The sequence below is a fragment of the Nymphalis io genome, chromosome 19 (assembly GCF_905147045.1).
Source record: "Nymphalis io chromosome 19, ilAglIoxx1.1, whole genome shotgun sequence".
In the NCBI taxonomy this organism is placed as follows: Eukaryota; Metazoa; Arthropoda; class Insecta; order Lepidoptera; family Nymphalidae; genus Nymphalis; species Nymphalis io.
The window spans coordinates 11,356,272-11,383,659 of record NC_065906.1 but is presented as its reverse complement, the minus strand read 5'-3'; the positions used below and the strand labels follow the sequence as shown (position 1 = coordinate 11,383,659).

Sequence of the window (27,388 nt, the reverse complement as noted above, 5' to 3'; positions counted from 1 at the left end):
GGAGCAAAGATAAATAAGCAACTTTGATATTTAATTGATATAAATAATATCATGGGTGGAGAATAAACCCTATGAAATTATTATAGAGACTTAAAAAAATTCAAGGGGATTTAAGTAGTTAATGGAATAGTGTTGTTTTATAAATAAATATATTATAATCAAGAACTGTGTGTAGTGTATAATGTAGCTGAGCTATTAACGAATCGCATGGAGTATGTCTCCCTCCAGCCAGGTGGACCGACGACCTTAAGAAGGTGGCGGGCACCAACTGGATGCGGAAGGCGGAGGACAGGGAGCTTTGGCGCACCTTGGGAGAGGCCTATGTTCAGCAGTGGATAACGATTGGCTGTTGATTGATTGATTGATTGATGGAATATGTAAAGCAAAGGTTTGTATATGTTTATCTTTTCTTCAATTGGATTAGCCTATATAATTTTAGATAGAATAGAATAGGATAGAATATGCTTTATTGTAAACCAAGAGTTACAGAACCATTTTAAGCACAAACACAAAAGAAACGAAAACTATTTTGTACAAAAGGCGGTCTTATCACTAAAAGAGCGATCTCTTCCAGACAACCTTTGGGTGAAGGACACGAAATAAATAAATAAATAAAGCGGTAAGGAGGTGTACTAATCATATCAATTTTTATTTTTTAAATAAATATATATATATATATATATATACAGTACTATAGCTAAATATACATACATATAAATAAATAATACATACATAAACATACGTATATAATATATAAAACAAAACATTTAAAAAAATGTTATGATAATAATAATAATAAATAGCAATAAAGTGCGGCAGATAATAAAACAACACTCCCTGATAATTATAAAGATAAATAATACGCCTTGAGTCGGATTTTAAATGTGTTAATAGTTTGAGGTTGTCTTAAGTGGAGTGGTAAAGAATTCCATAGGCGAACTGCTTGGACAGAGAAAGAATTGGTATAAAAAGAAGAAGAGTGAGAAGGAATTTTAAGAATTAGATTATCGTCAGATCGTAGAGTGCGGCCGTGCGAGTCCTTAAGGAATTCAAAACGGTGTTTAAGATAGTGCGGAGAATTTGGATGAAAAAGTATACAGTAAAGAAGAGAAAGAATATGAGTATTCCTGCGAAGACGGATTGGGAGCCACTCGAGTTTTTTGCGAAATTTAGAAATGTGGTCAAATTTGCGGAGTCCGAATATAAACCGAATACAGAGATTTTGAATACGCTCGAGTTTATTTAATTGGTCCTCTTTTAGGTCAAGATAGCAGGTGTCAGCGTAATCAAGGATGGGCAGGAGGATGGCTTGAGCTAACGCAATTTTGGTAGGAATAGGTAGAAAATTACGTAATCTACGAATGGACCCAAATGAGTGAAACATTTTCCTGCTCACTAGATGGTTATATAGATAGATAGTCGTATCTCTAAACTAGTCCTTTAAACATCGTTGTTTATCATTTCAATAAAACTGTATATTTTTGGAGTATTTATCCATTACAAAAATTGAATATTTAACATCACAATTAACGCACTAAAGAAAACGGTGTCGACCAAAGTAACCTATCACCCACTCTATTAACATTCTGTTGGCGTCACACACTCGAGTTAATTCCAAGACTGGACCACATCGTTAATCAAAACAATCTTAGTATCGCTAACTATTAAACGTGAAACGTGTAATATATTTTCGGACGTTCAATTTATTACAATATACTATTAGCTACAATATCAATCAGTTTTAATGTTTCCTTATTTTTAAACGTTAAATAATAGATTTTCAGTATTTAGTTAAGTTAGTACGTACATAAGGGCTTATGGTATAGTGCAATGAAAATGAAATAAACGTCTGAGGCGAGTGGGCTGAACGTGGCTGAACGATCCAGTAATTGCAAATTGTCTAATTGTAATTGCGCTAACCGAGACAGCTGCCAACTGCTATTGTCACGCGAACGAATTACTTACTCATCGTTGTGATCCTTGATGAGGAAATTATTCTGGTAAAAAGTTTATTCGATTTTTTGGGAAGTCTTACTAATATTATAAATGTAAAAGTTTTTGTGTTTGATTGTTACACGATCACGTTTTAACGGCTGTAGTCTGTACATATTCTAATAAGAATGTCGCCCCACTAGGGCAAAAACTCTATCACACTGCTCCAATGCAGATTTGCGGATAAACGTAGCACATCAAAAACATGCGAGATATTTTCCTTCATCGTCGAAAAGGAAAATCATAAACGCAAGCTTAAGAAAACGAAGCGGTGCTTATTTGTAATCGATCTTTCATTAAAATTAATCTTCGTTTATTGATAAAATAAAGATAGATGTCGATGGTTAGGATGTAAGTAATAGCAAACAGTTTTTAATATCACTTTTAAAGCCGAAAAAAAATGTCTTTGAGGAATAAAACTGACTTCAAATTTATTTATTTTTTTTATTTACACAAGTATACCCTCTTCCGAGGTCACAAACATTAAAAAAATACAACTGAATTGCGAAACTCCTGCTTCGTTTAAAGTCGGTTATAGAATATACTGAGAATACCGGTGTGAAACTATATGTTACTCTTTACCAGTCAGTACTTAGTCAACTATATTAATAGTTAAACACACATGACTTATTATGAACGCACACATTATGTCCCTGAATTTAAAACTGCACTTTTCCAATGTCGACAGTAATTAGTTGGTATCGTGTACGGAAGTCATATTTATTTAAGGAAATGTCGTGAAATTATCATTGTTTTACCTCATTTGTAGTATTATGAATTAGATATTTCTTATTTGACTTACGCTTACAGAGGTAATAAATGTGACAGGTATTTATTCTTACACGGCCAGTAGTGGTTTTGCTGTAAGAACTCACTTCATTACTCAGCCGTGAAATGTTCACAACCGATATGGTGTTGTATTATTGTTATAATTATTGTGAATATTGAATATCACTTTCTGAAATTTCACGACCGGCTTACTGATTAAAAATATGATTATAAATTATTATTTATATATATATATCGATTATTTGGGTTTATTTATATTAAATAATAATGCGGATATATATATATATATATATATATATATATATATATATCCGCAAATATATATATATATATATATATATATATATATATATATATATATATATATATATATATCGATTATTTGCGTTTCATGAGCAGGAATGGTCCAGTGGATAGAATACGTTAATCTGAACCGATCGCGTTTTTAAATTCATGCAAATATCCATGTGCTTATTTTGTTTTTATAAATCATCTCGTGCTCGACGGTAAGGGAAAAAAAATATAAGGAAAATTACACACAGACTAAATTCTGCTTCCTACTGTGTATCCCACCAGGGGAAGATTCGAAAATCCCCATAGAGAATGGAGGCCTGCATACGCAGGCCACCCGTCAGAGCGTCGCGGTAGCATGCGCAAGCGATCCCGTGGCGCTCCTCGTTATGACGGAAAGGGTACCGCTGGTTTTTTAGTGGGTATTCCGTTGTTCGGGGCGCACTCGGCGCCTTGGACATCGGCGAGCCCCACATACCCCCCCCCCCCCACTGTTCCCGTAGGGGAAACGCGTAATGCGTAACAAGCAATGGGTCATGACGCGCTGCTACTTGTTTTATCATTTGTTACAACTTTCAAATTAACGAAATTTAAATAAAAATGTATATCATGAAAAGTAAAAGTAAGCAACCCATTAGTATAACACCGTTGAGCAAATGCTTTCACTTCTATACTTTAGTAGAAGTATTTGGAGCTAATTTCATGCACATATACAGCGGGTTGCAGTCTGACATTATATACATTTGTCTTCAACGTGGCTCGATTATTTTTTACAAATCAACCTAAATCAAGATCTATCTACTGAGCCAACTATTTCATACATCATATTATAAATGGCTTGGAAACGAAAAAAATTAAATCAGTGTTCAATAAGAATAGTACGTTTTTACGTATAATGGTTCAATGTCGCCACGCTTGAATGGGATTTAACAAACATCGAAATATTATCATGAGTCGATGATATACTAAAAAAACTGTCAGTAGGTATATCATTGGAGGTTTGTTTACAATTTATAATGGTACAGGTATTGTGCATTTTGAGCTCCGAGTTTTAGTTAATTACATAGTTACTGTCAAAAAATTAATTGATGATAATAATTTTTTAATTCTTCTCGTGAAGGAAACCCTCGTTAGGAAACCCGCATGTGTTAGTTAACGTTCTCCTACATGTGTATCCATTCAGCAGTGGAACCGCGTGGCGGAATAAATTCCAAGCGAGGAGATGAAGTCTTTGCCCGACAATGGGGCATATATCTATTGCTAGTGTTTCTTTTCTTACTTTGGTAAATGACATAAAACAAAGTCACCAGATTTATATTTTTTAGAAAACGCAAAAAGTTTTCATTTAAAAAAATGTATTATATGCATAGATGTGAAGTAACTTGTTACAAAGCTTAAATAAACGAATCTTTTGCCGTTACAAGTAAAGCGTGTTTATATATATATATAAACACATATTATATATATATATATATATATATATATATATATATATATAGTTTATATTCTGTTATGTATACATTATTAATTATTATGTATAATGACTACTATTAATATATTTATTCACCCGAAGGACTACACACGTAGTGTGCTGTTCAATAGTTTATAATATAATCAATTTAGTTTTTAATTTAAATGAAATAAGTAAACCTTATCTATCATTTTTGTTTCTAACAAAAGTACATAATGTATAAGATTGTCTCATATCAGTACTATAGAAGTCAAATGTGATTTCTTATTCAATTACATTGTCCTTGTTTTTGTTTAATTTTAAGCAAAATTGTATAATCATATTTTTTACTCCTTCTGTACATAATATAGATGTTAACTTAATTTTTATAAGACTAATTAATGCAAGCAAAAAATTCCTAAGATTTGTACTTTGTTATTTGGATTTTAAATCTACCTTGACATTATTGTGATTGAATTTAGTAAAAAATATTTAAGTTAATACAAATCTATTACATTTTTTCACCATTGGTTTAAAATTTAAATCGATTTATATCTTACTATTAGTATATATTAAGATAAAAAAATAAACAAGTAATAAGATCTTTACTGAGTGTAATATCCTTAAAGTAACACTATAAAATAAGTTACTTACTTCGTTTCGATATAATCCACCGGTTACAAAGAGATGTACTTTGTATTCACTTAAGTAAATTCACGTAATTCACCTAATTTATAATTTTCAATAAATCAATACACCGTAGACACGCTACGATGTTGAGAACGCGAATGAACGTAAACAAACGAATCCGAGCGCAAAGCACGCATGCGCCTTTAACTATGTCTCTAAGCAAACTGAAGTGACGCTTCGCTTCGCGGCGCGCGACTTTTGCGGCGCTCGGAAAAATGGCGCCAAAGAAAATAAGTTTTTTCATATTACAATAATACTTAAATGTAACTATGTTATGAATATTCTTCAACATTATTGATGTCTATTGGGTAATTTGTTGGACCTCATTTGAAGCATACTTAACATACCTAACTAGTGGTAAATTACTTGGTAGTAACTAGGCTTTTTCCAAGTCCGTAAGGTAGCACCCATTTATCAAATTTTTGTCGCTAAGCAGCAATCCTTAGTATCTATTGTTATGTTGCGGTCCGAACCCTAATGCCTCGTTGCTCCCGTAGTAAGTTTTTTATTTTGTAGCCTGGGTCGGACTTACATAAATGTTGCTCTGTATGTCAGTCTATCTGTTTCGCAGTCACGCAACTCGCTCTGGGCGGCCGGTGACAAAAAGCGCAATATGTTCGATTCGACTGGATTGGTCAGTGTTATCAATTTATTTTCTGTAGACATAAACATTGAGGTATCGCATGATGAAAATGACAAAATCAAAGTTAGAAATATTATATTTCTACAAGCTGTATTTTTTCATTTTATCTATTTTACGGCACGTTCTGTTTCTCGGGCGATTTGCATGATTTTTCATTCGGTAGAGGCGGTCCGCGTTCTCGAATAAGTCCCGTTAGTTTCTTTAACTTTGGTTGACAAGGTTGCTTTTTAGATACCAAGATAGATAGAAGATATAATTGTGAACTTATGTGACAGTCTTATAACTGACAAAATAGGTACCTATTAAATAACAGGAAGTGCAGTATAAATTCAAAGTACAATAAAAAATACGATGTCAGAATAATTAAATATAATGATTTTATTCATTTAATTCGATGTGACGTCGGATAGTGGACTGTATAAAACAATTAAACAAATAATCGTGGTGTGGTAGGAGTGCGGCGGCGGTGTGTTAGCGGACTGGCAACGTCGCGTTAACACGATTTAGAGGCGCGCTGACGGCGACGCAGCGGAGCGGTGACGGTACGACGACGGCATCGCCGCCTTGACCACTATGAGTTGTAAGAGAACTCGATTAGGATGAAAATTCATATTTTCGAATTAAAATTTTTAAAGAAAAATATTGTATACAACTTTTAAGCAAAACCCTCAATTCCTCGCTTCCTTATCCAGATTTCCGACAGTTCAAGATATCGCTTCCGATGTTTTTAATGTATAAATCAATGGTAATTTTAATCATGTAACCAACCTTAGTAAGATGATGCCGGTATAAAGTAATTTTGACCGCTTAGGACTTAGACTGTAACATGCATACATAATTATATAAGATAATTGAAATAAAACAAGCAGTTGCTGTTAATATTTAATAAAACTTACAAATATAAGTGAAACCATAATATTAATCACAGTTATTATTAACAAACTTAAAGCTACATCAGTCTGACTGAACTTATCGAATGGTGAGAAATTATAACTTAATATTAAAAAAGCGACGGCCCCGCGTCGACTTGTCTGAACAAACTACATCATACGATCCATCTGAATACCTTTCTTATATCGCTTTACTGGTGGTAGTGCTTTGTGCAAGCTCGTCTGGGTAGGTACCACCCACTCATCAGATGTTCTACCGCAAAACAGCAGTACTTGATATTGTTGTGTTCCGGTATGAAGGGTGAGTGAGCCAGTGTAATTACAGGCACAAGGGACATAAAATCTTAGTTCTCAAGGTTGGTGGCGCATTGGATATGTAAGCGATGGTTAAGGGCGTTGGTGACCACTTACCATCAGTTGGCCCATATGCTCGTCCGCCTTCCTATTCTATAATAAAAAAAAAAACATAACCAATTATATGAACAAAACGAAAATCTGTACTATTGGAGATTTGGCATAACGTTAAATATGTAAAAATAGTGTGAACGTGTGTTAATACCCCGGTTCATGTAAAATAATCAGACATTGTATATTATATAGAACTAAAAAACGAACATTGGAACTGAACAGTTATCTCTTTCGTTCATATAGTACATGGCGACTCTGACAGACGAGTGCGTACGAGCGCTACACAAGGCACGCAAGCCGTCCACGGAAAAATTATGAAGATTAAAAATTATTGAAAATTACATAAATATAATGACGACAAAAATGAAATAAAATAAAGAGAATATATATTTACTACGGATAAAACGATAAAAAAAGGAAAAAAAATTTTTTTTTAATAATGTAAAAGTACAAACTTGTAAAAAATACCAAGTGCGTGAGAAAATACTGACCTCGGAGTTGGAAACTACACTACAACACTCTGGTCGTATAAGGAATATAAAATCTTGTTTGTACTTATTTATTTAATACAAAAATATATCTCTTTATTTATGATTGTTTCATTTAATTCTTAATTTAAGCTGTATGATATATAAGTGGTGCGCCATTTCAGTTCCCTCATGGTTAAAGAGTTACATGACATTGTTCATTTATTGATTATTACTAATAATGCAAATACTGTTCTTGATACATTCTTGCTTTCTTGTAAATGTTTTGCACGTGAAAACGGGAACTGATATTGCAGGTAACCAGTTTTTTAACACACAGCAAATTAGAGTTTTTGGTGATAATGGTGACACTCGTACAGACACTCTAGGAGGTGTCAACCACGTCCCCGTTGCGCATGCCCTCGACACACTCGTAGCCGTACTTGATGATGAACTGAATCCGAGGGTCCGATACTAGCTCAGCTAGTTCCGGCGCCGTTAGAATATCGTCTAAGGGTGGCAGCAAGAGTTCTAGATCACCACCTGAAATATTTCACGAAAAAATAAACTACAAATAATTTAAAATTTTGTATTTAAATCCTTGTGCCAATTCCTGTCTAGTATAATTACTTTCAACAACACTGTATCTGCGACACATTGAAATGAGAATGTTGAATACTGAAAATACAATACAAATGTTCAAAGGTTTGTAAGGCGTCGTGTGGGTGTGTGGGTTGCCGTGAGCGTGGGCGTGTGTGTGTGTCTCACCCATGACGTGCACGAGGTCAACGAGCCTGAAGAACATCTTGGAGTGCAGTTCGTCGGTGGCGTCCTCGCGCGCCGCGCTCCAGTCTTCTCGCCGCAGACACGCGCACCAGATCTGTTGACAGCTCGCTGTTAGCCTCGCAGTCCATATTTACATATATTATAGTGTATTTAAAATGCTTACTCTTAACCGTAGTTCATCCCTGCGCTCCATATCTTGCACGAAGTCGGTGAGGTCCAATGCTTTTTTAAAGTCATACTCATTTAAACACTTGCTTTCCGAATCTATATATATCTGTGGAACAGTATAAAATACTTTTGTATATAAATTAAATAGTCTCCATATTTAATAAGCACTCTGTTTAACTGTCAGTTCAAAAAAACTTTAAGAGTTCTATGAGGAGAATATTTACCTGCACAAGCTCCTCTGCCTCGAGCAGTCTGCTGTTTTCGTCGAGCCCGTGGTGCAGGCACAGTGCTCGCGGCAGTGCCAGTTGCTGCTCCGCCAGCGACAGGGTGCTCTCTGCGCGACGCATCGTCTCGCTAGCCTCTGCGTCCGGCTCGCTCGCCAGCACGCACAACTTCGCTATCGACGCGAAAGTCTAAAGACACATGTAATTACTTAATTTATTTTAGGCGGAAATTAGCTTGCACATGTTATTTTCGCCTATAGACGAGTGGGTAGTATAGACCCACAACTATCGACGCCGCAGAGCCGCCAAACATAATGTCTAAGTCGTCGGAGACCTTGTGCCTACAATTATTACACTGAGTGACTCACCGTTCAATCCGAAATAAAGCTATCGCTTTATTTCGGAGTGTAGTGGATAGTGAGCATTCATATTTTGAAAATGGGAGGCGCAACCATCTCGGCTCGCTCGCTCAACGACCCAATTACCCGATTCCTACACATTCAAGTATTGCCGGCTCTCGCTATGAGAAGCGACAAGTGTGTTCAGTAACGGAGAGCAGAGAGCGAGGCTACGTACGGTGGCGCGGTCCAGCGTGGGCGCGGCGGGCGCCAGGGCGGCGTAGAGCGGCGCGGCGCGCGCGGGCGGCTCGGCGCACAGGCGGCGCAGCGCCCGCAGCGGCGCGCGCGCCGGCGCCGCCGCCAGCCACGCGTCCGCGCGCGCGCCGTGCCGCGCGCTCACGCCGCGCAGCAGCTGCGCCCGCGCCGCGCCGTCGCGCGACCACAGCCACGCGAACGCCTTCTCCGCTATTCCCTGCGCACGTGACTCTCCTTATGTTATCGATATTTATTATATTCACAAATACTAAAAATGTAATCCGGCGTACTGAACGTTTAAAATAATCATGTCACGCGTGTCATGCATTTTTGAATGAACTGAAGAATTTTGAGAATTTATGAATATTGAATTTATATGTATATTGTCTGATCATTAATTAAAATTCAATGAAATTCATAATATATCGATACTTCAATAAAACCGTACCTCCTCCTTATACTTGTCGATGTACCCGTACAGCCGGTCCATGTCTCCGCGCATCACGCACAGCTCTACCAGCAGGTCGAAGTCTTTAAACTTCTCCGCGAGCACTGCGGCGCGCTCGGTCTGGCCCTCATCGACTGTGAAAATTTTGAATTTAGTACAACGATATCAATGCCATCAACTTACTACAAATACAATTAAAATCTTATAATGTATAAAAGAAACGATTGGTTCAGGAATTATTTGGGAACTGATCTTCTACCTCGTATAAAAGCTTCGAGAGTACTAACTGTAAGGCTGTATGGTGTCGCGACGGAGCTTCTCGTAGAGATGGTCCGTGTCGGCCGAGTGCGCCAGCGGAGCCGCCTCCGTCAGCAGCAGGTCGGCCAGTGCACCCGTCGCCTCCAGCAGCTGCGCGCGCAGAGATGCGTCCGGACACTTGTGCGCGCATTGCCTGCGAGGTTTAACGTTTTTTGTAGATTTACACATTGGCAATCAAAAATAGCTTTATGAATGTCGGTGAAGCTTTTATCGGAACCATGGAAGTAAAATTAAGTAGTTAAGTGGAATATTGTTGTACTATTAATAGAAATATATTTATCTAGACCTGTTTGTAGTGCATTATATAGCAGAGGTATAAGCGAATCGCATGGAATCTAAGGTTTTTTAACAGCTACTTCCTCATCGATTGAAATAAGCTTATACATAAATAGTTAACGAAAATACCAATGTACTCACGATACGGCGCGAGAGTGTGCGAGGGCAAGCGCGGAGAGCGTGGAGCGCGGGCCCAGCGGCGGGGCGGGGCGCGGGGCGTTGGACATCCACTGCGCGCGACACGCGTGCATCTCGCCCAGCACCGTCTGCGGGACAGCGGGACACGTGAGAGCTTAGCCGAGCTACGGTGCGCGCTGCGAGGCAGGCGGCCAGGCTCACCGTGAGCGTGGTGACGACGCTGAGCGCGTGGTGCGCGGCGGCGCGCGCGTCGTGCGCGGGCGGCGACAGCGAGCACAGCGCGCGCAGCACGCGCTCGATGCGCGTCACGCGGCGGAAACACACGTCCGCGGCCGACAGCGCGCCGCTGCGCAGCGCCTCCAGCACCTCCGGCTCCTCCCCCTCCTCCCCCTCGCTGCCGTCGCCCCCGTCGCTGTCGGCATTCGCGGTCACCTGTGTGTCGACGGGAATTTAAATTATCTAATGAGTGAGTTAATGTATAGTAATGATAATAGTAAGCTATTTTACTCTCTCAAGAGAACAATATGTATAGGTAAGGTAGCCGGCTACCTGGTGCAGAGCGGCGTCCAGCAGCGGTGCGCCGGCGCGGTGCAGGCGTTGCAGCGCGCGCGCGCCCGCCAGCCGCGCCGCCAACGCGCACAGCTCCCATTGCGTACTCACGCGCGTCTCCGCCCGCCCTGAAATAAACCATTTACCATAAATGTTGTTATAAGCAGATCGTTCGTTATAGTAATTTTTATTTACATTAAATTTTTCGTTCAAGGATTTCGTAAACGTAATTATTTTCTTTCTATGTTCTCTATTTGTATTGAAAATTCAAAGTTAACCGACAATAACCTCTGGTGAGCGTGTTAAGCCTACGCCATAGCCTGTGCGCGCGCAGGAAGTCCAGGAACAGCGAGAAAGCACGCTGCTTGTCCCGCAGCTGCGCCGCGCCGTGCAGCGCGCACGAGCTGCCCAGCGACACGCGGGACGCGCCGCGCAGCTTCCACCTGCTCACGCACAGAGCGAGTCAGAAGATCGACCGAAGTGCATTAAACACGATGTGCACGAGAGTGTCGGGCCGCACCTGGGGTCGCCGGCGGGCGCGTCGTCCAGCATGTCGGCGGCGAGCGCCAGCGCCGTGCGGTCGAGCGCGTCGCCGTGCTCGCGCGGGAACAGCTCGGCCAGCGCGCGCGCCGCCGCCGCCCCGTCGCCGCGCACGTGGAACAGGAACGCGCTCTTCAGCTTGCCCACCGCGTCCGTGCTCATCGCGCTCACCTGCGCGAACACGTACACCATTTCGTAGATTTAATTACTGTTACACATTTTTCTTAATTGCCAGTACTGAAATATTTTTTAATAATGTCAAATCCGGTTAATATTGTATGATACAAAAATCAAATAATTATAACATTAGATAATGCTCACCTCGTGGGGATCGATTTCGTACAGCGACAGGTTGCCTTCGTACATGTCGGAGGGACACGGAGATCCCATGGGGCTGTCGCATATTGATCTAAAATTAAATTCGATATGTATTAAGAAAGGTAAACAATGTGAAAAGTAAGCAGTATGATGTGTGTATGCGGCAGGGCCACTGACGGCGGGAGGTGCGGAAGCGAGGGCTCGGCGAGGCGCAGCAGCAGCACGCCGTGCTTGCGGCTGAACAGCAGCGGCACGCCCCCGCACAGCGCCGCGCCCAGCACGCGGTCGCCCTCGCTCGACAGGTCCACGTACTCGCTCTTGTCGCTCGCCGACGCTGCGACGGAGAGAGACCGTAACCGTTACGACTCGAACGTTTCATCTCTACGTTAAGTTGTGTGTTCGCGAGGGGTACTCACGCGAGACGGCGGCGACGTAGGCGGGCGCGTAGAGCAGCGGGCGCGCCGGCAGCGGCAGGCAGCGCGGCGGGTCGTCGTCGCGCGGTACGCGCAGCGCGCACAGCGACACCACGCGCGCACCCCCGCCCTCCAGACACACGTGCGCTGTGTGACGCGGGACAGACGGTTAGTACTACGCGACACGCGTCCCGTGACGTGCGTACAGCGGGCGCTTACCGAGCGCGTAGCGCACGTCGGGCGAGCGCGCCACGTTGGCGGCGGCCAGCAGCAGCAGCACGCCGCGCCCGTGCGCGTGCACGTCCAGCGCCATGATCTCCAAGCTGTTCAGATCGCCTGCGGGGGAGATATGTATCACTAACAACTATTACGCTATTTAGATTGATTGACGTAAATGAGTGAATGAGTGCCCAAGCACTTATCTCACTTATATTTTCGTGTATATAAATATGATATGGTATGAATACCCTGTGGAGCAAGATGCGCTCTGGCAAAGGCCTCCGACAGAGGCCTGCGCAGGTGGTGCTCGTGCACCTCTGCACCGCACCACAGCTGCAGCAGCGGCCCGCCCGCCACCAGCACTACGCACTCCGCGCTCTCGGCGCCCTCCGCACTCTCCCAGCCCGGCAACACCACCACGCCTACTAGTTTCTGAAATGACATGACACATATATGTTCAGTGTGTATCTTTCGTTGGAAATCCTTGAACAAATAAATAAATTTACTCCTCAAATATGATCATATGCTGGATCTCTTTTGCACCAATCATGAGTAAGGATGAAATATGTATGCAAAGTATACCGTATCAGCATGCGCAGGCATGGAACCGAAGAAAAGCAGTGACACACGCCGCCCAATACCACCCAGCCAGCCGCTTGGTGGACGCATTGTTTGACACACTACACCTGGACGACCCTCTATGAACAAAGTTTATTATTTTTTTTAAATTACACATAAAGATATTTATATTCAAAGTTATACATAACTATGAGTTATATAACTAAACTAGCTCCAAATCTCAACTTTGTATGGGTAAATTTGTTTTGTTAAAATATATTCCTGGTATCAGATCTCAGCATCAGCTGCTGGGTCCCATCTTAATTATCCAGAGACCCACATCATGTGAGAAATTAATCATTATTTACATCCCCAATGAGTCACCAACATTTACAACTGCTAAGTTACACTGGCTCACTCACCCTTAAAACTGAAACTAAATATTGCTGTTTGGCCAAAGAATTGGTTGAGTGGGTAGTACCTACCCTACAGAGCATCACGGTAGCATGCGAAAGCGATTCCCTGGCGCTCCATGTTAAGACGGAAAGGGAACCACTGGTTTTTTAGGGTATTCCGATGTTCGGGGCGTGCTCGGCGCCTTGGACACCGGCGAGCCCCATATACCCCCCCCCACTGTTCCCGTGAGAAAAATGCATAACGCGTTTTTCCAGCGTTAAAAAAAAAGGGTGGTACCTACATAGACAAAGTTACACAAGGCCCTACCATAAAGTAAATTATTTATTTTTATTATTCTTAAGCACCTACCTTTGCAAGTAGTTATCTTAACAAGTGTGCAAGTTGTGGTAGCCAATAGCAGTCCATCTTTAGCTTCAGTGAGACGGTCACACTCCTGCCCGGCCAACTCACATGAAACATCAGAGTATGCACCTTCAGTGCCTACTGAGGACCAATACCTCACCACACCTTCAGGGGAGACACCAATGCATGAAGGCATCTAAAATTTTAAAACATTACAGATTTCATTTTACAAATCACAATTAATATTCCCTAATAATCTTAAAAAAAAATGGCCGAGATGGCCCTGTGGTAAGAACGCGTGAATCTTAACCGATGATCGTTGGTTCAAACCCGGGCAAGCACCACTGAATTTTCATGTGCTTAATTTGTGATTATAATTCATCTCGTGCTTTACGGTGAAGGAAAACATCGTGAGGAAACCTGCATGTGTCTAATTTCACTGAAGTTCTGCCACATGTGAATTCTACCAACCCGCATTGGAGCAGCGTGGTGGAATAAGCTCCAAACCTTCTCCTCAAAAAGAGGAGAGGAGGCCTTTAGCCCAGCAGTGGGACATTCACAGGCTGTTACGGTACGGTAATAATCTTTTGCCAGTTATAAGCAGCTGAATGTGGATTATATGACCATAAACATATATAGACATATACAAAGAGAAAAACTATATACTGTAGAATTTATATGCATCTTAAATCATATCATTTGTGTTTGCCAATTGCTTTATATTGCATACATTAGCTGCATTATTTATTTTTGGAACTATTTGTAGTGAATCTTAGTTACCTGTGCATCTTCCTCATAGAACAACATAACTAAGTCGGCCTTGTGTGCTAAATCAGTTTGAGGCAAAGTTAACTCTCTGGCAGCTGTTGGAGCTGCAGGTGCAGTTGCCGCTTCCCTCGGCCAGGCAAGAACTTTACGACCAGCCACCACCCAGCACCAACCACAAGGAGCCATGCGAACACTGACATCTCCACTTGCTTTAAAAAATGGTTAAAATCTGAATAAATAATGAATCCGTAAATAAACTATGACAGTGTAAAAATGTTACTTATTGAACTGCCATTTTATTAAAATTTCGATTTTAAATACTTTTAACAAAAATAATATCAAATCAATAAATACTCCTTGCACAATTTTTAACCACAGGATATTTATATGTAAGTTCGCTTTAGGAAAAATTTAGTCTATAACATGTATACTGTATTATTAAAAATGAATAATACTAACCAAATGTGAGTGTTTCTGTAACCATGACTGGTAAAGGCATGCCAAAGGTTTCAATAGTAATCATAGGTGTTTTGTATATCACATCGCCGGCTGGTTGTTCGACTGATTGCATAAAATTACTGTAATTTAAATTAAAATAAGTTTAATCATTTATAATTTAATTGTAATGAAAAGCAGGTTATGTTTATACCATACTTTTGGTTCTTTTTAGACGAAGTTAGTCCGATTGGTCTTCTTCCTGCTATAGATTGTCTAACACGAGGAGAAAAAGGACTTCTCATTCCACCTGTGCTACTAAACTCCATATTTAAATATATTGTATTAATTTACAAAATTTAATTAACGGTTACCACTTGTAAAATATTTTTGGCCCTTGAAAACTGACAGTTTAACGCTTTTTATCCGTCATGATTAAACTGACAGCGTAACAGAAATATAGCCAGTGCATAAAAAAAACATAATATTAATCTTGTAAATATTAGAAAAAAACTATATTTTCTTTTTTGAGGAAAAAAAAAACGTACATATTAAGTAAATTAACGTGAATATTCCACGCTATGAAACGTCAAGTTGAACTTAAAATTAAGATAAGCCCTTAGATAACATGCTTTAAGTAACTTCAACATATTGTATTGTTTGATATGTAAGAAAACATTTGTTATATATTATCTAGCATTTATTATTAATTAAAATACGTGTAATTTATGTAATATTTAAAATATGTGCAATGTACATATTATTATTTAATCTATTAAGTACATAGGCAACGAGTACAGATTTATAAAATTTATATACAGTCTATCTAACGTCGGACATTATTATGACCTGGGATTGTTGACAAATTTGTCAAACTTTAAATTAAACAAAATATCGCAACGGTCCCCGCTTACCTAAAGACAAATTACGAGTTCTTTAGTTGTATTAATAATAATTACATCTTTTATTTGTGATTTATAGATAATTCATATTAATGTGTTTATTTAAATCACAATGTTTATCAAGTCTATAGTGCTAGATGGGTTTAAATCATACGGAAACAGAGTTGAAATTACGGGTTTCGACCCAGAATTCAATGCTATCACAGGTCTCAACGGAACTGGGAAGTCAAACATTTTGGATTCGATATGTTTTGTCCTAGGAATTACCAATCTTTCCAACGTGAGTATTATATTATTACCTACTCAAGATGTTTCCCGCCAATTTTCGGGGAATTAATATAGGAATGCTTTATTCTTTATTTTTTACATTGATTTACTTGTCATTGAGTGAAAAATATTTATCAGTAATTTAACTCTTTAAGGTAAGAGCCGGAAGTCTTCAGGAATTAATTTACAAACATGGCCAGGCTGGAATCACGAAAGCAACAGTAAGCATCACATTCGACAACCGAGACAAAAGACAGTGTCCAATCGGTTACGAGAACCACGATGAAATTACTGTTACAAGACAGGTTAGAATTTAAATAACAAATATATCTTCTATATTATAATTAGAAGCTGTGTAAAAAAAATAACCTTTGTTACTTAAATAAATGAAACAATTCCAGGTAGTGATGGGCGGTAAGAACAAATATCTAATCAATGGAATTAATGTTCAAAACAAGAGAGTCAGCGATTTGTTCTGCTCGGTTCAGCTCAATGTTAACAATCCTCACTTCCTAATCATGCAAGGACGCATCACCAAAGTGCTGAATATGAAGCCACCGGAGGTATTGTTATTGGTTTAAGTTTATAAATTAATTAAGACTTATTTATTTTTATTATTTTTTTTTAACATCATTAATCAAATAAATGTAATGTTGTTGTTGTGTTGTTTCTTATATATGTTATTGTGTTTGTGTACATAAGTACAACATGCACAGTGGCATCTTCAACACTTATTATATTTTGTGCTAGCAAAAGTAATTTAGAATTATCAGTATATATTTTTTTTATATTTAGAATGTTTTCTTTTTATTTTCCTGTGGCTTAATAATAAAGCACAAAATAACCTATGTAACTTTAATACAAAAAAAGTATTAATAAGTGACTAATTGTTTAATCTTACAGTACAGTACAGTAACAATCTGTTAATGTCCCACTGCTGGGCTAAGGCCTCCTCTCCCTTTTGAGGAGAAGGTTTGAAGCTTATTCCACCACACTGCTTCAATGCGGGTTGGTAGAATACACATGTGGTATAATTTCAGTGAAATTAGACACAAGCAGGTTTCCTCACGATGTTTTCCTTCACCGTCAAGCACGAGATGAATTATAAAAATAAATAAATAAACACAAATTAAATTAAGCACATGAAAATTCAGTGGTGCTTGCCCTGGTTTGAAACCACAATCATCGGTTAAGATTCACGCGTTCTGACCACTAGGCCATCTCGGCTTGCTTACTAATAAAAAAAAATTAGTTATATTTTTTATATTATGTTATATGCTGTTCGCTTGAGACTATTGCATATTTTGTTTGTAAACAAAGTCATTGTGTCGATTATGAATGATTAAGATTAAATTTTTGTTATAGATCCTGTCAATGGTTGAAGAAGCAGCCGGGACTAGAATGTATGAAGCAAAGAAGCAAGCTGCCCAGAAGACTATTGAGAAGAAAGATGCAAAGTTAAGGGAGTTGAATGACGTGAGAAATCTTAATTTAGTTATTTCAAATGTCAAAAATATTGTCATAAGGACTTCATATCTCTTGTGCTTATGTTCAGAAACTGGATACTGCCTTTGTCATAAAAGTCTGATTAGAATATACATAGATGATAGAGAGATTAGAAGACTGAAAAGTCTGTTAGACTGTTACTTATTTATTTAACACTTTATTGCACAACTTAAAATATGTATTGTGCAAACGGCAGGTTTAATGCTAACAGCATTCTCTGCAACCCAATTAAGTTCAGGAAAGAATATAGCAGGTGTGAAAATACAAGTAAATAATTTAAGAGAAATAAAGGGTTGATGTTGGTTTATAGGTCATCCAGCGATGTAAACATCGCAGATTCGATCATGACCCCTTGGGCTATTATCATCCCCACTCTTGACACAAGCTTTATGATTAATTGGGAGGGGGAGGTAAAATTGGAATATTAGTAATTGCTTAAACAAAAAGACAGGCTTTACTAATATCATTTTTTTTAAAAGAAGAAAAATACTCATACTCTTACGTACATATACATGAATAAATGCATACAAAAAGTATGTAGTTGATATACTAAGAAACTAATTTTGTTGATATAATGTAAAACCATAATGTTACAATATGGCAAAAGATTCCTCTGCTTTCAAGGAGGAATTTCATTGTTCCACTGTGGTTTAGTGTATGACAATAAAAAAATCTGACACATAGAAGTCATCACTATGTCTCCATCATCGATAAGTGTAAAGTAGTAAGCTGCAACAAACATAAATTATGTCATTTTTTATTAAAGGAAAGTTTTGTTTCAGATAATCCGAGAAGATATAGCTCCTAAGCTGCAGAAGTTACAGGACGAAAGAGCACAGTTCCAAGAGTATCAGAAAGTTGTCAGAGAGCTTGAAAACCTCACGAGGCTTTATGTGGCTTGGAAGTTAGTTTCGATATATAATTTATTAGTATAGAAGGGTTATGCAAGTTTTTAATCTATTGAAACTTTCATGAGTAAATTAACCAGCTGATTGTTAGTGGTCACATTCATTTATAGACACTTTATAAAAAAATTATGTATGTCAGAGATCACAGAATAATTTCTAAGTTATTTAGATATGGTTTATTTATTTTGCCATTAATAAGCATTGCCTTAAGACAAAGTCTTCGTTCGAAGCAAATAGGTGTAATAAAAAAATTATCAAAATAAATAAGACGAAAAAAGTAAAATAAAAATCAATATTTATAAAATAGTATTTTTTTTTTTTTTTTTTTTATAGAATAGGAAGGTGGACGAGCATATGGGCCACCTGATGGTAAGTGGTCACCAAACGCCCTTAGACATTGGCATTCTAAGAAATGTCAACCATCGCTTATAGCCAATGCCACCAACCTTGGGAACTAAGATTTTATGTCCCTTGTGCCTGTAATTACACTGGCTCACTCACCCTTCAAACCGGAACACAACAATATCAAGTATTGCTGTTTTGCGGTAGAATATCTGATGAGTGGGTGGTACCTACCCAGACGAGCTTGCACAAAGCCCTACCACCAGTATAATACTCGTATTATTTTAAACAGATATGTAAAAGCTGAGGAGGGTGCCGAGGAGGCCGCGAAAAAAGTCACCGAAGTGCAGGACGAGATCAAAGCCAAGAAGGAAAACATCAAGAACAACGAGAAACAAGCCAAGGAACTCGAGAAGCAAGTTTCCGAACTCAACAAAAAACTAGACGAGGTACGCAGGCTCGACATTAGAGTATTTAATATTCAAATGACAAAGAAACGTAACTCACTGCACGAGTTCGATTCGACTTCGACGGCAAGTGTGGTGTATATCGCCGAGCGAGGCGCCCGCGACACTAAACTAAACACCGCGTGTGACGCCAGGAGAGCGGCAACGTGCTGCGGGCGCTGGAAGCGGAGCTGCAGGCGGGCGAGAGGAGCGAGGCGGGCGCGGCGGGCGCGCAGCGGGCGGCCGGCGACGCGCTGCGCTCGCACGCGGCGCGCGCCCGCCTGCTGCGCCGCGCGCGCGACGACGACGGCGCCGCGCTCGCCGCGCGCCGCGCCGAGCTCGCGCGGGTACCGCATAGCGCTTCTGATATATTTTGCATCATTTTCAAAACCCGCAACCCGCTTCACTAGAATTCACACAGCGGATCAAACGCGTTCGGAATCGTGTTTATCGTACCAGTAGTGTGTAGTGCAGTGAGTCGGCCCGCAGACGTCGTCGGAGTTCGGCGCGCTGCGCGACGCGAGCGAGGCGAGCGCGGCGCGGCTGTCGGCCGCGCAGCAGCGGTTCCTGTCCGTCAGCTCCGGCCGGGAGGGCGCCGCCGACTCGCTGCAGGACCAGCTCATGGGTCAGTCCGCTGCACTCCGCACTTCCGATCTTACTCCATCGAGCTGCTCCGCCGTGGGTCGCTGGATACGCATACGCGACTGATATAGCAGAAATTTATCCAAGACATTGGCAATTTGCTCAAAATATTTCATTCGTTGTAAAGCACGAAATAAATTATCAACACAACCTTAGCACGTGAAAAGTAAGCAGTGCACTCTCAGATTTCAACCCATGATATTCACAAAACAGTGTCATTTTATCAGTGATTTGGATAGAAAAAGGTTTCACTTCTGTAATGAGTAATTCATTTTACTTAAAACCTGACATTTGACATTGCATTTAATAAGTACAAAGTTTTAACTTATGCATATACTAATCCAAGACCAATACCAGGTCTTATCAAACAGGAAATTACATCTTTTTGGATAGCATAGAATCCATTAAGACATTTAGTAAAAATAATGAATTCACAGTAACTAACGTTTACTTATTAGTTAGATTATATCTCAATTTGCAATTTTTCAAAAAATCTGATTCTTCATAAAATATGCACTTAATTACTTAACAAATGTCTACTTTCGCAGCGGCCAAGCAAGAGGCGTCCGAAGCATCGACGCGTATATCGCAGAGTATGATGGAGAAGAAACACGCAGAAGAAAGGCTCAAGGCCTTGGAGAAGGAGTTCCAGTCCAGCAGTTCGCAGTACGAAAAGGACAGAGAAAGTATAGATAAGCATCAGGCGGAAGTCAATAAGTTAGAAGTAAGTAAATCAATTTTTTATATTTATATAATGAACTGCCTCGTCGTTCTAGTGGCTAGATATGTCCTGCACATTTGATTGATTTCTCTCGAGATTTGCCGTCGTGGGCGAAATCGGTCAGAAGGACATAATGCTAGAGCAAAGACGATAATATTTATATTCGAATGTAACTTTTCGCAGGCAGAATTATCAGGTATGAATTTCAGTGAAGACCGAAGCAGAGAGCTCAAGGAGTCGATCCGCTCGCTGCAGACGAGCATCCGCAGCCAGCGCGACCGCGCCGACCAGCTGGCCGCCACGCTGCAGCGCGCCGACTTCGTGTACACGCCCCCGCAGCGGGACTTCGACCGCGCGCGCGTCTGGGGTAACCGTCCCAACTGACTAAACTAGCGGAGACCACTTCAATATTAATAAATTAAATTATTGACTAGGTTAGAATACTTTTCTTGACTTACATATATGCGAGACTAAGGAAATGTATTGGAAGTCACATACACAGAGATACACACACTCGCCCGCATGCAAGCACGTACACATGTTTGACACGTTAGTATATATTAGAATAACGGTGTGACGTTGCAGGCACGGTGTGCCGGCTGATCCGCGTGCACGACGCGCTGCACTGCACGGCGCTCGAGACCACGGCCGGCGGCAGGGTGAGCGCCGCAGAACTAGATTATATATCACTTCAATTCGTATTTTAGTTGCATAATATTAAGGCAGTGCTCGATCTTGTTTCATTATAATTTAAGGGGATGAAACGATTGTACGTTGCGAAACGATTGTTAATAGCCATCTACTATTTATTAATCTAAGTGAATTTTCTCATTAAATGAGGCTCAAACAAAACTCAAAAAGCCGTAAAAGCGAGTACTGCCAAAAGTTTGTCTGCTATATTGCAACGACACGGTTTTCCGCAGCTGTACAACGTGGTGGTGGACACGGAGCAGACGAGCAAGCTGCTGCTGCAGCGCGGTCAGCTGCGCACGCGTACCACCATCATCCCGCTCAACAAGATCTCACCCAGCGTCGTGCCACCGGACGTCGTGGCGCTCGCGCAGGACATCGTGAGTGCTCCGGCCGGCCTGCCCGACAGGGGCGCATAGGGAGTGCGAGTGGGCGGTGCGAGTGAGCTTTGTGTGCGCAGGGCGGCGGCGCGGACGCCGTGCAGCTGGCGCTGGCGCTCGTGGCGTTCGACGAGGCGGTGCGGCCGGCCGTGGCCTGGGTGTTCGGCTCCACGCTCGTGTGCGGCGAGCTGGCGGCGGCGCGCCAGGTCACGTTCCACCCGCGCGTGCGGCGGCGCTGCGTCACGCTGGACGGCGACGTGTTCGACCCCGCCGGCACGCTGTCGGGCGGCGCGCGCCAGCAGGGCGGCTCGGTGCTGGTGCAGCTCGCGCAGTTGAAGGAGCTGGAGGACGAGCTGCGTGCGGCGGAGGCGCAGCTGGCGCAGAGCTCGAAGGAGTACAGCGCCTTGCAGCATGCCGGCGAAAAGTATACGGCTCTCCAGCAGAGGTGAGTGATACGAAAAATATCGGCGACCATTAGGTAAATGTAAAGCAGTACTTAATGTGTATGAGGTTTCATCGTAATATAAGCGCGTAGTGTATTGTCGAGTGTCGGTCCGCAGACTGGAGATGTCGCGGCACGCGCTGCGCGTGGCGAGCGAGCGCGTGGCGGGCACGGCGCACGCGCAGCTGCACGACGAGATACGGGCGTTACGGGAGCGGGTGCGCATATTTACTTATTATTATATTATTTGATTGGAGAATAACAAACAGCAAATAAAGAAACAGATAAATAAAAAAAAACGCCTCCTTTGTTGTCGTTACTTAAAGCAGCTTTATTTATTTATTTTGTTGGGATCTCCAACATTTGTACATAACACACATTCAAAACACTTTTTACATTAACTTAAAACTAACTAACACAACCGATTACAGGAGAACACACCATCCTCAATAAAGACAACTTTACCTCTGAATATATTATGAAAACTAATCAATGAAATAAAGTTCCTTTTAATATATTAAGAACCATGATTTTTTATCGAAATGAAATCATTTTAGATAAAAGAAATACATAAATATAATTATTAATTTGGTAGTTTAATTGTATTTTTTGTTAGTTTTTATATGCTTATATTAATTGTAGGTAGCGGAATTGACAGCAGCCGTGGAACAAGACAAACGGACGCAAAGTGAAACTGCAGCTAAAGCGAGGGATTTAGAAGCCAAAGTGAAGGATATCAAGGGACATAGAGAAAGGTTTTTGATCATTTCAAAGGAAATATCAGTTAAACTTATAAGTAGTCATATGTTCATAGAAAACGTGAAATTAAATTATTATTGTTTTACAAAAATAACAATATAAGAACGCAATTATATAATGGGACTTATATGAAATTATTTGCCTTGTTTGGTTAAGTCAAAGTTATATACATATTTTTTCTAATGTACTATATAATCGATTATTATTAATTCCAATTCCAGGGAGTTCAAGAAAGCGGAGGAGGAACTGAAGAAGGCCAAGAAGGAGGCAGAGCAGAGCAGCCGCCTGTGGAAGCAGCGCGAGCAGGAATTCGAGACGCTGCGCCTCGAGGTGGACGAGCTGCAGCGCGCCGTGGACGCCAGCGCCGAGCAGCTCGCCGACGCGGACGGCGCGGCCGAGCGACTGCGCGCCGACTGCGACGCCGCCGCCGCCGCGCTCGCCGCCGCCGCCGTGAGTGCGGGGGGGGGGGGTTGAGTAGGGAGCGGTCCAGTGCACTTGCTAGCATGGGGATCATACGTCTAAGCTAAGGCGAAAGTATTAGTTAATATTACAAACGGTGCCTATTCGCTCTCTCATTATAGATCAAAAGTTCACCTCAACGTCCTCATATAACACTCGTTACAGGACGTCGTTAAAGAATTGCAGTCGAAAATAAAGAAGCAGAAGGCGGAAATCGCGAGCCGAAACGGTGATATAGCTCAGCTGTTGCAGAGGAAGGATCAGCTCCTTGCGAGCAACAACGACCTGGAGCTTAAGATCAAAGAGTTGGATTACAAGATCAAGGAGCTGCAGAACGAAGCGTCCGAGTGGGAAAAGAAGGTTAGTTGTCGTTTTCGAACAGACTATTTATTATATAAGAAAAGAGTTAACTTCTTGGCGAGGGTCAGGGTAGTGTTGCTCCATAGAAAGAGCATAATGATAATTGCCAGTTTGGTGCATTTAACAGTATTTGAAGTAAGTAAACTTCAACTGCCACCATACCAACCTACTAACTAATATACCTACTAACTAATAACTAACCATAATGATGATAATGAATTGTTTCTTATTTACTTCAAATAAAGAATATATTTATGCGCACGACGCCACTCTCAGGATTGAACACTAATCAATGTTTCAGACCAAAGCGCTGGAGACGGAGAACCCGTGGATCCCGTCCGAACGTCAGTACTTCGGGCTGGCGGGCGGCGCGTACGACTTCGAGTCGCGCTCGGCCGGCGTGGCGGGCGCGCGCGTGGCGCAGCTCCGCGAGCGCCGCGACCGCCTCGCGCGCGGACTCAACGCGCGCGCGCACACGCTGCTCGGCAAGGAGGAGGAGCAGGTCCGTCGCACCCGCTGACCCTCCTGTAGTGAATTCATACATAACGACACTCCTTCGAACCGTTTGCCTTCAGCTATTCTGTATGAGTATCCGAAACTATTAACGATACGTTATTTTCAGTATCAAGATGTTATGCGTAAAAAAAAGATTGTCGAGGCCGACCGAGCTAAACTCGTGCAAGTGATGGCGGAGCTCGATGAGAAGAAGCGCCGGACGCTGGCTTCGGCCTGCGAGCAAGTCAACCGGGACTTCGGCTCTATCTTCAGCACGCTGCTGCCGGGCGCGCAGGCCAGACTGACTCCGCCGCCAGGACTTACCGTGCTGGATGGTCTGGAGGTAGGATGGTGGCTTCCCACTTTATGGGAAAATTTTGATCAAATATTTAATTTGTTTATAGAAATATCTAACAGTCTTACATATAAGCGTTAAATTATATATAAGCGTTAAAATATTTATCTACCATAGTACTTCAGTACTATGGTAGATAAATATTTTATAGATAACGAAATTTAAGTTATAATGAATACAATTAACTGTATTTTTCGTAATTGTTTTTGATATGATCATTCGAACAGGATATTTGAAAAATCAAACTTACGTTCGCCGTTCCTTTTCCAGGTGAAAGTGGGCTTCAACAACACGTGGAAGGAGTCTCTGGGCGAGCTGTCGGGCGGCCAGCGCTCGCTGGTGGCGCTGTCGCTGGTGCTGGCGATGTTGCTGTTCAAGCCGGCGCCGCTGTACGTGCTGGACGAGGTGGACGCGGCGCTCGACCTGTCGCACACGCAGAACATCGGACACATGCTGCGCGAGCACTTCCGCCACTCGCAGGTCTCTCGGGTTGCATGATACATGACACATTTTGTTTTAAAATTTTTAATGAACTTTGACTTCATATGTAACAGCCTGTTAATGTCTCACTGCTGGGCTAAGGCCTCCTCTTCCTTTTGAGGAGAAGGCTTGGAGCTTATTCCACCACGTTGCTCCAATGCGGGTTGGTAGAATACACATGTGGTATAATTTCAATGAAATTAGACACATGCAAGTTTCCTCACGATGTTTTCCTTCACCGTCAAGCACGAGATGAATTATAAACACAAATTAAGCACATGAAAATTCAGTGGTGTTCGCCCGGGTTTAAACCCACGATCATCGGTTAAGAGTCACGCGTTCTAACCACTAGGCCATCTCGGCTTCATATAATTATCAAATAATATTTTAAGACTATATTTAGACAAACGCTTATAGCCGATTATAGACGATATAAGCGATTATATTTATTTTAATTAAATATTTACCTTGTCTAAATATATACTAATATAAGAATACTAAACGATGTTGTTTTACTGTGGTTAACTAATAAATAAACGTATTAATTTCCAGTTCATAATCGTGTCGCTAAAGGACGGCATGTTCAACAACGCGAACGTTCTCTTCCGGACTCGCTTCGTGGACGGCATGTCTTCTGTTCAGAGAACCGTCAACCAAAGGAGATAGAGGCTCCGTCCGACTGCAACCTAAACCAGTACAAATGTTAACACAAAAATACGAAATGTATATTTATAAGTTGATAATGTCTTATTATAATTAATAATTTTAATTTTTTTTATAAGATTTTTCAACAGAGTGTTTTGCTAGTGTTTAATAATCGATCACTTGTGATTTTAACGAATAAAGTCAACAAACTTAATAAAATAATTTGAAATTTATTTCATTAAGAATATAAATAAATTAATATTATAGCGTTTGGACTTGGACTTCTTTGGGCGTCGTGTAAGATATTAAGATTTTTAAAATTAAATTGTAAGGTCAAAATTAATCATTTCTGTACGATATCCGCGCGACACGTGTTCTTAGTCAAGATAGTTTTTCGATTAATATTTTTATCATATAGGTTTGAAATACATAAGGTCCTCACTTATAAGTTTTGCATAAGATGTTTAATGATATTTTTATATGAGAAGTGATTTTTATAATAGAATAATGATTCTATTTCTTCTAGATATTTGATGTAAGATGCACAATACAATAGTATTTTTAAAGATAATGGCCATAATGCCTTAGCGGGACGTAGTTCGAAGGGTAAGTAAGATACGAAATATAATGGTTTGTCGTGATTTTTTTCTTTTGCAGTCTTGACAAATCGAGAAAGTTTACCTTTCAGTTGATTTCATAATAATTTAAGGTTTTTCTGGGTAGGACGGATTTTCTGAAGGAAGGAATTGTGAACACCTGGGGCTATAGTCGATTTTAATGGCAAATAAAATAATCTACGGTACATTATGTATTCGTGAAAAAAATTTATTTGGAATGTCTTAACTTTAGGAGGTTGTCAGAACTTTGAAAGTAAAATTAAAGTGAATATTGTGTATTTTTTGTAATAATAGTTCTATGGATGTATTTTAAATCAGAATTTCTTGATTAATAAAGTATTTTGGCATACTTTTATTGTGTTATTTATTATTCAATATTACAGTTGACTAACCCACAGTGGAGCAGCGAGGTGACATAAGATCCGAACATTCTTAAGCTTGTTTTTACTTTAACTTTACTTTTTCTTGAAAATGTCACAAAAAGGTAAGCTAAAGGCGCGCGTACATGTAAAGAACCTAGCCAACAGCAAAACTGCTAATGTATCTACAATTAATAAAATTGGAGTGTATGTGTTCTGATTTAAAAAAAAAACTACCTTTTTTAAAGTTAATATGGCTATTTATGAGTTTTCTTTTTTTTGAGTTACCAAAACAATATTTTATATTATTTTTGTCAGTCTGTTCCGGGTAATCTTTAAAACGTCTATAATTACAAATTGAAACAACTGAATTATTATACAATTATTTAGCCTTTATTTCATCAAAATCGGTTGAGTATCAAAAGTTACAAAAAAATTAATTTTTTTGTTTACGTATTTTTATTATATGTTGCGGCCACTAAC

At 40.5% G+C, this 27,388-nt stretch overlaps 3 protein-coding genes across 3 annotated transcripts in view; 1 reads left to right on the top strand and 2 right to left on the bottom strand.

The window, feature by feature from the left end:
• Window positions 1-5,354, bottom strand: part of LOC126776120 (uncharacterized) — a 35,708-nt gene extending 30,354 nt beyond the window's left edge. The window contains exon 1 of the mRNA XM_050498411.1: window positions 5,177-5,354. The gene's annotated coding sequence lies outside the window, so the exon portion shown is untranslated. The remainder of the gene's footprint in view (window positions 1-5,176) is intronic.
• Window positions 5,355-6,754: 1,400 nt separating this feature from the next.
• Window positions 6,755-15,517, bottom strand: LOC126776191 (nuclear pore complex protein Nup133). Its single transcript, XM_050498492.1, has 22 exons — window positions 15,350-15,517; window positions 15,155-15,273; window positions 14,708-14,904; window positions 13,934-14,123; window positions 13,193-13,308; window positions 12,859-13,042; window positions 12,611-12,727; window positions 12,395-12,538; window positions 12,156-12,312; window positions 11,982-12,069; window positions 11,641-11,831; window positions 11,409-11,563; window positions 11,121-11,248; window positions 10,773-11,003; window positions 10,575-10,699; window positions 10,127-10,290; window positions 9,840-9,973; window positions 9,375-9,608; window positions 8,799-8,987; window positions 8,570-8,680; window positions 8,389-8,500; window positions 6,755-8,163 (listed from the first exon to the last, which is right to left on the bottom strand). Exons 1-22 carry the CDS (start codon window positions 15,457-15,459, stop codon window positions 8,006-8,008), a joined length of 3,354 nt encoding a protein of 1,117 aa, XP_050354449.1. The 5' UTR covers window positions 15,460-15,517; the 3' UTR covers window positions 6,755-8,005.
• Window positions 15,518-16,024: 507 nt separating this feature from the next.
• LOC126776129 (structural maintenance of chromosomes protein 2) lies at window positions 16,025-26,825 on the top strand. The gene is made up of 21 exons (XM_050498430.1): window positions 16,025-16,312; window positions 16,455-16,604; window positions 16,701-16,862; window positions 17,665-17,775; window positions 18,588-18,709; window positions 19,348-19,504; window positions 19,657-19,848; window positions 19,991-20,126; window positions 20,692-20,867; window positions 21,048-21,231; window positions 21,450-21,523; window positions 21,788-21,934; window positions 22,015-22,379; window positions 22,495-22,594; window positions 23,019-23,131; window positions 23,357-23,585; window positions 23,760-23,954; window positions 24,256-24,456; window positions 24,577-24,792; window positions 25,075-25,284; window positions 25,837-26,825. The coding sequence occupies exons 1-21, from the start codon at window positions 16,145-16,147 to the stop codon at window positions 25,948-25,950; spliced, it is 3,522 nt and encodes a 1,173-aa protein (XP_050354387.1). The 5' UTR covers window positions 16,025-16,144; the 3' UTR covers window positions 25,951-26,825.
• The last annotated feature ends 563 nt before the right edge of the window (window positions 26,826-27,388 follow it).

Coding starts and splice junctions, on each gene's coding strand:
- LOC126776191 (XM_050498492.1), bottom strand. CDS start 15,459: ATGGAGTTTAGTAGCACAGGTGGAATGAGAAGTCCTTTTTCTCCTCGT. Junction 13,309..13,933: donor TAAGATAACTACTTGCAAAG/GTAGGTGCTTAA, acceptor CTTTGTTCATAG/AGGGTCGTCCAGGTGTAGTG. Junction 11,564..11,640: donor GCGCCCGCCGGCGACCCCAG/GTGCGGCCCGAC, acceptor GTGCGTGAGCAG/GTGGAAGCTGCGCGGCGCGT.
- LOC126776129 (XM_050498430.1), top strand. CDS start 16,145: ATGTTTATCAAGTCTATAGTGCTAGATGGGTTTAAATCATACGGAAAC. Junction 16,605..16,700: donor AAATTACTGTTACAAGACAG/GTTAGAATTTAA, acceptor AAACAATTCCAG/GTAGTGATGGGCGGTAAGAA. Junction 21,232..21,449: donor CGACCGCGCGCGCGTCTGGG/GTAACCGTCCCA, acceptor GTGACGTTGCAG/GCACGGTGTGCCGGCTGATC.